Source organism: Gavialis gangeticus, unplaced genomic scaffold, assembly GCF_001723915.1.
Source record: "Gavialis gangeticus isolate Ggan-Ray unplaced genomic scaffold, GavGan_comp1, whole genome shotgun sequence".
NCBI classification, from domain to species: domain Eukaryota; kingdom Metazoa; phylum Chordata; order Crocodylia; family Gavialidae; genus Gavialis; species Gavialis gangeticus.
In genome coordinates, this window is record NW_017729031.1 from 6,990,709 (window position 1) to 6,999,961 (window position 9,253).

The 9,253-nt window shown below is 39.8% G+C and overlaps 1 protein-coding gene across 8 annotated transcripts in view; it reads left to right on the top strand.

Moving 5' to 3' along the window:
* The window catches only part of NEB (nebulin), a 255,506-nt gene that overhangs the window by 136,862 nt on the left and 109,391 nt on the right, over positions 1-9,253 (top strand). For all 8 annotated transcript variants that reach the window (XM_019522420.1, XM_019522414.1, XM_019522415.1 and 5 more), the window contains 8 exons: positions 1,409-1,513; positions 2,145-2,252; positions 3,561-3,872; positions 4,214-4,417; positions 5,241-5,345; positions 5,535-5,642; positions 6,189-6,500; positions 8,003-8,206. In XM_019522420.1, the coding sequence (XP_019377965.1) occupies positions 1,409-1,513; positions 2,145-2,252; positions 3,561-3,872; positions 4,214-4,417; positions 5,241-5,345; positions 5,535-5,642; positions 6,189-6,500; positions 8,003-8,206 (1,458 nt within the window). The remainder of the gene's footprint in view (positions 1-1,408; positions 1,514-2,144; positions 2,253-3,560; positions 3,873-4,213; positions 4,418-5,240; positions 5,346-5,534; positions 5,643-6,188; positions 6,501-8,002; positions 8,207-9,253) is intronic.

Below are 9,253 nucleotides of genomic sequence, written 5' to 3' on the forward strand. Positions count from 1 at the left end.
GTGTGTGTGTGTGTGTGTGTGTGTGTGTATATCGATTGAACACAATGTTTTATAGATATATTTATAATTTTAAAGCAATTTGGAAGCCTACCAGTGCCTCAGTCACTATAATAAAATAAATTCTAAAGACCTATACATTTTGGCATTTGATGTTGGGTTTTTTATCATGGAAAATCAGTGTTCCCTTTGCCCCCTTTGCTCACCAGGATGTGGGTCCAACTGCAGCTGTCCCCCCTGCTGTTTTGTGGTGCTGAGTAGCCCTGATGTGCTGGTGCTCTGCCCATGCCGTTGCCCCTCACTCCCAAGCCACAGGTTTCCTGAGCCCTGCCAGTGTCCCTTGCTCCAAACTCACAGCCCCTGTCCCTGCCAGTGCCCCTCATTCTGGACCCACAGCTCTCCCAGCCCTGCTGGTGCCCCTCACTCTCAACCAGCTGCCCCCCTGCCTCCAGTCCCCCCCACCCCCTTTGTCTGAAGAAGGGAGTGGGTATGTGGGGAAGGTGGGGGGGGGCACAGGTGATACAGTGGAGGGGTGTGGGGGGTACATGTCCCCTGAGACTTCTGTGCCCACAGTGCAGGGCTGCAGCTGGGCTGGACCAGCTCCAGGCAGGAGCTGTCTCTGCAGCTTAGTGGGTGGGACCTGGTACTGGAGGAAGAACCATGCCAGCATGCTGACATGTGGAAGTAACGTCAGCAGTGGTGGTGGCGTGGAGTTGTGCCCTGTGCTGCTTCCTGGCTTCTGCCCAGAGCTGGTCTGGCCTGGCTGCAGCCCTGCGCCCCACTGTGGGTGCAGAAATCTTGAGCACGTGCCTCTCCCTGCCATGTTGCCTGTGTCCCTCCCCACCTCCCCAACAGACAGCCTGTGCCTCTTTCTTCCTTCCCTGCCCCCCCCACCAATGCATGGCCAGTGGCCCTCCTCCTCACATGGGGACACTCCACCCTATCCTGCCCCTGCCCCCCATAGACTTACCTGGAGGGAGCTGGGAGAGCTGCTGTCTTTTGCTGCCTGGCTGCCACGTTCATGTGCATGTGATGCCCCCTGCTTCTGCTCACCCTCTTCCTGCTCCCTACAGCCCTTTGCGGGCTGGAACTCAGCAAGCCTGCCCAGGGAAACCTCTGGTTTCCCACATTTTTCTCCTTTAAAAGGGAAAAACTGTGATCTGGAAAAGCTCAGATACCTGTTCATTAAGCACCTTAGACTTTCCTCAACCATTTGTTGTTCTGAAGGCATGTAAATAATTTCCAAAGATGACTACATTTCCACAGATAAATTCTTTTTGATTATACTAGGTGGGTTTTTTTCCTGAGTAAGGATGGAGAAGTTTCATGATGCTTTAGACAGATAAATGAATATCAGGTACAGCTCTTTTACTCAGAAATAACAGAAATCTCTTTGTTTATTCCTTCTAAGCGCTTATATACTGAAGCATGGAATAAAGACAAGACTACGATTCATGTCATGCCTGACACACCCGAAATCATGCAGGCAAAGCTCAACCAAATACTCTACAGTGAGGTGGGTAAAAGTAAAAGGCTGAAGTTGTACTAAAAAGTACTATGTAATCATTTCTGACTTTTAAGTCAGTATGATAGCATAGTACATGTATATAATCCCAAATAGCTAACTAAGTTAATAAAGTCAGGATTCTTTATGTTGCTATCATTTAATAATTTTTTTATTTTTTATTTAGTATGACACTAGAAACTTATTGTATGGTAAACTACATGCATACGTAGCCCTTGGGAAATTCAGTTTTTTCATTTCCTAGAAATGTCTTTGTAGAAATGGAGATTTTCAGAAAATAATACAAATTTGAGATGGTGCCAATATTCAGAATCTAGGTGCAGCTTCTCATCCTTTTGTTATTCATCTAGTAGATTCCAACCATGCTAGCTTTCAACTCCTCCTCCTGCAAGACAAATACATGACAATGTTGGAAAAATGCTTTCTCATATCCTGACAAGGTTGATGTGGTTTATATTTAAATCAGATTTATCCCATATAATGATTAATGATTATTGTTTATATGACCATTAATGTGATTTAACAGGTTTTATTATATAAATGTGTAACATGCTTAGCCACAAGTGAGATTTATAAAATGCCTAATTAATTAAACAATAATATTTATTCTCCTTTCTCATAGAAAATATACAAACAAGCTTTGGATGAATTAAAGAAAAGAGGTTATGATATGCGCCTTGATGCCATTCCAATCCAAGCTGCAAAAGCATCCAGAAATATTGCCAGTGATGTAAGTAACCTTTTTGTTATATGTATGCTAGGGCAGAAGTTACACATAAACTGGTATAAGTGATTGGAAACTGGTTCAAATCTCTAACACAACAGAAGTTCAGTGCACATAAACCACTTTCAAAATAGCTGAAACCAGTTTAAGACAAACCTGGATGTATGTAGTATCAGACGTAACTGATTTAGGTTAAATCAGTTTACTGAACTTCCGTCCCAGATCCCCTACAGATTCAAGTTGACTCAGTCCCCCAACATCCTAGGATGCTTTGCACCTCCCCTGCACCTCTCCCTTGCAGAGTGGGCTGGATGCTCCAATCCAGCTGTCTGCTCCAACCTAGTTGTCTGTTTGCTCCAGCGCAGCAGGTAGGCATGCTGTAGTGCCCCCTGGCTTCTGACTTGGGCAACAGCAGGCATGTGGCTGTATTTCCAGAATCAAAAGTGAATGTCTGTTCACTTGCTTATTGGTTCAATCTGCTCATCTTAGACTAACCTGTAAAGATTGAATCAATTCAGCCTTGGGCTTTTTGATTGTCTGAACTTAGCCTTAAAGGAATCTGTTTTTTATGGCAAAGGGTTCATAATTTGTGCTTCATATTTTTTTATGTAAATGTCTTAAAATAGGAAGTAGAATTCATCACTATCCACAAACTATATCATATGTTTCTTGCATGTGATAATATTATCTTTTCATAAAAGAAAGTAACGTAAAGAACTTATTAAAAGTAAATAACTTATTACTTCTATTCAACATAAGAATTGTGTGTTTAAAAATCTCTCTCCCCAGCCCAATTAATACATTAATATTTACATTCTAAACCATCACCATTTCTTTCCATTAGCAGTGATTAAACTTTGCTGTATTGGAAGCTCAAATAAAGGCAGTCATGTACTGCATATGAAGAGTATGGATAGTGGAAATAAAGTTGTATACCACTTCTTTGATGGACTTTGTCACTGCTAACTGAGAGAGACCTGATTTAGGGTATCAGAAAGCAGTTCATTCTTCAGGCTGATTCTGTCTTGGGTACCACTAGTAAAACTTTCAGTAAAAATGCCAGTTCATTTTAATTATATCTTTAGGGGTTTTGTAATAGCTGAAATGTCTTTCATTAAGAATGTTATTAGGTAAATGCGGCTTTTTATGAAACTTACTTTTCTCTATTTTGTATGAAAAATGAATAAATTGGAATACTAATTAAAAAGTAGAGTATTTTATTCCCAGTATTATAGGATATATATGTTAGAGTTAACCTGGATACGTTATTTCAGAATAAAAAATTGTAACATGTATATCTAATATACTTTTCAGTATAAATACAAGGAAGGTTACCGCAAGCAGCTTGGCCACCACATTGGGGCCCGCAACGTAGAGGATGATCCCAAAATGATGTGGTCAATGCATGCAGCCAAGATCCAGAGTGACAGAGAGTACAAAAAAGACTTTGAAAAGTGGAAGACCAAGTTTAGTAGCCCAGTGGACATGCTGTCAGTTGTCGTGGCTAAGAAAGGTCAGGAGCTGGTCAGTGATATTGATTATAGACATCCTCTACATGAATGGACCTGTCTGCCAGACCAGAATGATGTCATCCAAGCTAGGAAAGCTTATGATCTACAGAGTGATGTGAGTACCTTATACATAAAAATACATTCAACAAATCCCTATTTTATTTTGCCATACTTGTATGCAGAGGTGATATTCTCCATAGCATGTTACCGATCCTGGATCACTACATTTTTCCAGTGTTGTTGGGCTTTGACCCTATTATTGGTACACTTGTATTAGAACTCTAAGATTCTTCTGTATTCATCTACATTGTTATTTTACCCCACTTAAGAGAATCAGAGTCTGAAACAAATGGCCGTTTCAGAATAATCCATAATATTATTCATTTTTTTAAAATTCAGATTTATAACTCTGACAAATCATTGACTATTTTTTTAAATTAATGTTATTAATTTTAGGCTATTTACAAATCAGACTTGGAATGGCTGAAGGGAATTGGATGGGTTCCCATTGGTTCCATGGATGTTGAGAAGGTGAAGAGAGCTGGAGATATCCTTAGTGACAGGAAGTACCGCCAGCCTGCAGACCAAATTAAATTTACCAGTGTGACAGATTCCCTTGAGCTGGTTTTGGCCAAGCAAAATGCTGAGAACATAAATAAGGTGAGATTCCCAGAAAAAATCGCTGGTATGATTGACTCATGGAATGAGTAATGTCCTTCAGTCAGAGGAATTTACTATTTTGAAGAAACAAAATTTGAGCTAGGTACTGTTGCTGAGTTAGTAGTGCTTGCCAAGCATCTTGTTTTTCCTTTGTGCTTTGCAAGGTGGTGCAATCTTTTTTTTTCTAGCTGTGATCCTGCCTAGGATATTGCTGCCTTGGTCACCTTCAGACTGGATAACTTTAGTGTGACCTCTGGAGATCTACATTTGGAAATGCAACTTGTATGGAATAAAGACCTGCTAGCAAAATAGTGTTTCTCACAAAGCATGACAGTCAGCACACATTATGTCCCATATCCCAACATTGTATATGGGCAAAGCCTCTGCACTCAAATAAGAGCGCTTTACCCACTGCTATATCTCCACTGTTTATTGGACATCCCATATCTCCTCTAATTCTCGCTATACTTATACTTCAGATTCCTGATTCCATTGTTTTCTCACTGCTGAACCAAGAAATTGACATGGCAGAGCAGATTCAGTAGTAATGAGAAGGACAAAATTTTCCACTTAAACTTTATAGTTGAAGGTCACAACATATCAATGTATTCAAAATCAGCTTGAACAATAGCTGCTAGTTTATTGGAGCATTTCTTATGGGTAAGAAGTTATGCGACTCTTTGATGTGACTTCTGGTTCAAGCTTTTGGTTTTGCATCAAGGAGCCTTCAGCTAATCATGGTTTCCAGCTCAATTGTATTTTGTCAAAAATTCTTTAGAAATAAGCAGGCAATGAAGTTAAAATTGTTTTTTCCCCTCTGCAGCACTTATACACAGAAGCCTGGAATGCTGACAAAACGTCGATTCACGTCATGCCAGATACACCGGAGATTCTGTTAGCAAAGGCCAATTCAGCCAATATTAGTCATGTAAGAACATTTTAAAAGCTACATCAAAGTAATACAAATTCAGAAGCTGAAGTAAGCATTCATTTAACTTCAAAGAGCTTCTTTTAAATGGGCTTTACTTTTCTTTATAAAAAAGGTTGTACCTTCCTGCTATAGTAATTTAAACTCTACGTACCATGTTTTCATCCACATTTTGTGTTTTCTCTATAGAAACTCTACATACAAGGTTGGGAAGAAACCAAGAAGAAGGGCTATGATCTGAGATCTGATGCTATTGCAATCAAAAGTGCAAAGGCATCAAGAGACATTGCTAGTGAAGTATGTCTTTATTTAATAGTCTCGTAATTTTAAGAGAATATGGAAGTTTTTTTTCTCCATTTTTATCAAATGGCAAACTATGAATTATTTCAGAAAACAAAGCATTAGGAACTAGAGAAAGACAAATAAATCCAGAAAAAATACTGAACATTGATTAGGGAAAAGAGTATAGTATTAGAATGCTTAATAGTAAGCAAACAAAAGAAAATATGTTCTAAAAAGATCATAGTAATGCAGTATTACTAATATGAAAGCAAATTTTCATTAGGGATAGGAAGCTTTTACCAGTGAAATAATTTTTTAATTCTTTGCAAACTCAAACAGTATAAAATACTGATTACTCTACTCAGTCTCATAATTACCTTTATCATTCAGACATCATTTTATACATTTTATATCAAATTTGCTTCGTGCTAGGTGAGGTATATCCTCAGCTGGCAGAGCTGCAGTGAAGTTAATTAAATTACTCCATCTGGGTATCTAGCTTCTGATTTACTTTTGCATGAACACTTAAAACATAACTTTGCCTTCTGTCTTTTTATATAGTATAAATACAAAGCAGCGTATGAGAAGCAGAAAGGTCACCATATAGGAGCTCGCACAGTAGAGGATGATCCCAAGATTATGTGTGCTCTCCATGCTGCAAAGATCCAGAGTGACAGGGAGTACAAGAAAGATTTTGAGAAGTGGAAGACCAAGTATAGTAGCCCAGTGGACATGATGTCAGTTGTTGTGGCTAAGAAAGGCCAGGAACTGGTCAGTGATGTTGATTATAGGCGTTATCTTCATGAATGGACATGTCTGCCAGACCAGAATGATGTGATCCAGGCCAGAAAAGCTTATGATCTACAGAGTGATGTGAGTAAAAATAAAAGCAGAATATATGTTTTATACATGGATGTGGATGAGAATCATCTGTTCAAATGTTTTAAAGTTAGTTGTGCCCACTATATCCCTGATCCTTCAGGTGCTTTCCTCAACAGCTTTATTCCAATGGGTAGTCCACAGGAAATTAATTGGTAAAACTCAACAGCTTTATTCAAATGGGTAGTCCACAGGAAATTAATTGGTAAAACTTAGGAACTGAAATGTGCAGGAACAGAAGTTGGAATGGAGGTGTAAATTGTAAGCACTCTTCTGCACCCTCCTCATCCTTATCTCATTATGTAAAGATAGGCATTGACACAAATGGCAGTTTGGCCTGAGCACAAGTTTTCAATGGTTAGCATAGGTGTTTACAAGGAGGCTAGTGGTATTTTATGCAGCATATCTAGAAATGAACCTTATGTTGCAGCTGGGTTTTCATTATGATGGGATATACACATTCCTGAGAGAGTTACAAAAGTGAGTTAAATGTTATGTTTAAAAAATATATTTTTGATCTTAATGTATAGGCTAGTGTATAAATATATATGCAAAAGACTTGATATAATGTAGTCTAAGTACAGAATGCTTTATGTATGACTGCAGGAGAGAGAGCTCTGAGAAAACCCTGGAAGTGCACTGCTATGCACTTCCAGGTTTCTTCCTAACAGGAAGAATAAAATCAAGGGCTGGAGTAGGTAGCTAAAAGCCTCATAGCATCTTAAGGACTGTGCCCATGGCTTTGGCGACAGGCTCATTCTCTGGCCCATTTTTACCCTGTGCCTTACGCTGAGAATAGGACAGAAGGTACAAAAAAAGCTTGAGAACTTTTCAGTGGCAAGATTAGTGGCTTGTCTACAAGATAAACCACTGCTGCTACAACAATTAGAAACAGTATGCACCAAGAAAGGGGTTCCTGTCAATGTAGCTACATCACCTCACCCAGCCATATGGATTAAGCCAATACAAGCACTCCTCTGTCATCAAGGGTACATGCCACCAAAACTCTGGAGTGCTGGTTTGGCCTGTGACTATCCTTAATGTTGCCTATTCCCACTTGTATCCTTTACTCACACTTGCATAGGAATGCATCAGCTCTGAGCTTTCTTTTGTGTCCCATGGACGAACAAATGAGATCAAGGTTTAAGTGCTCTTGTAATGTCATGCTTAATGTGGGTGTTCTATAATTTTACTTGTTAATTGGGTAGTTGGATATGCAGTGGTTTATTGATGAATTCTTGTGCAGGTGCTCTTCAGTTGGGAGAGCTCCAGAATGGCGGAATCTGACCCACCCCAAATTTCATTCTCTCTGGGACCCCAACATTTGTCTATGAGTAAAGCATGAACATTTGTTGTCCCTGGTGGGAAATGGCAGCATTTTTTTTAACTCCTGCATGGTTGCTTTAAAGGGTTGGGTTGAGGCTCCCAGTTGTACTCTGTTGCATGGCCCTGTACAATCCATTTATGTAATTATAGTGTAATTGGTTTGTTTCTAGAACGTGTACAAGTCGGATCTGGAATGGCTGCGTGGCATTGGCTGGATGCCAGAAGGATCTGTGGAAGTGCTTAAAGTGAAGAAAGCCCAAGAACTCCTGAATGAAAGACTGTATCGGAAACGACCAGATGAACTGAAATTCACCAGCATTGTGGACACACCAGAAGTTGTACTGGCTAAGGCCAATGCTCTGAATCAGAGTATTGTAAGAAACTATCTGTATTTATGCTTTAGGCTCCCAATCCTGCCATTTTAGTTTTTCAGAATGAGGGGCTCTACAGAAACATTTTAAACAAGAAATAAACAGGGTACTAGGAAAATTTCCACCCTGAAAAGGGACACAAATTAGTACAATGTATTTACTTTCAATATTTATACTAAAATAATTTACCATTTGCACAGCTAGACATCACCCTTTGTATTATGGGGTCAAATCCAACTGTCATTGACAGTTTTTCAATAGGAGTCTTTCCATTAATATAGATATAATTCATATTGTGACAAGGGAAGATCTAAGAGATTTGGTATTTCTATCAGATGAACCAGGCTTTGCATTTTTTAATGTCCTAGTTATATCTAATCTGTATGTTAGACATGCACATATGTATATACCATGTTTACTCAAATATAAGATGATCCTGAACATAAGAAACTACCCCAATAATTAGTCTCTATATATGGGAAATTTATAAATAGTTGAGGTTTGCCTTGTATTTGTCCCCTTCCCACTGTTGCTGCTGGGAAAATATATCTGAGGGGGTGGAGAGGGGAGGGGGGTTCAGGTAGGCCTCTTGCTCTCTGTCCCACCATCTTCTTCCCCCTGCAGCCTCTCTCCCTCCCTTCCTGTCAGACACTGCTCTCCCTCAGTTAAGTGAGGGGCAAATTTGTAAATGCTGACTTCAAAACAAACATGCTTGTAGTATTTCCATATTGACAAATTGCTACAGTTACCCATAGAGTAAGTGCATCCAGAATTGGTGCATTTTATCTTTCATAGTTTCATAGTTAGTAGGGTCAGAAGGGACCTGAGCAGATTATCGAGTCCAACCCCCTCCCATGGCAGGAAAGAGTACTGGGGTCAAATGACCCCAGCAAGGTGTACATCTAGCCTCCTCTTAAAGACCCCCAGGGTAGGAGCCAGCACCACTTCTCTTGGAAGTTGGTTCCAGATCCTAGCCGCCCTGACCGTGAAGTAGTGCCTCCTGATATCTAGCCTGAATCTACCCTCTGCCAGCTTGTGACCGTTATTCCT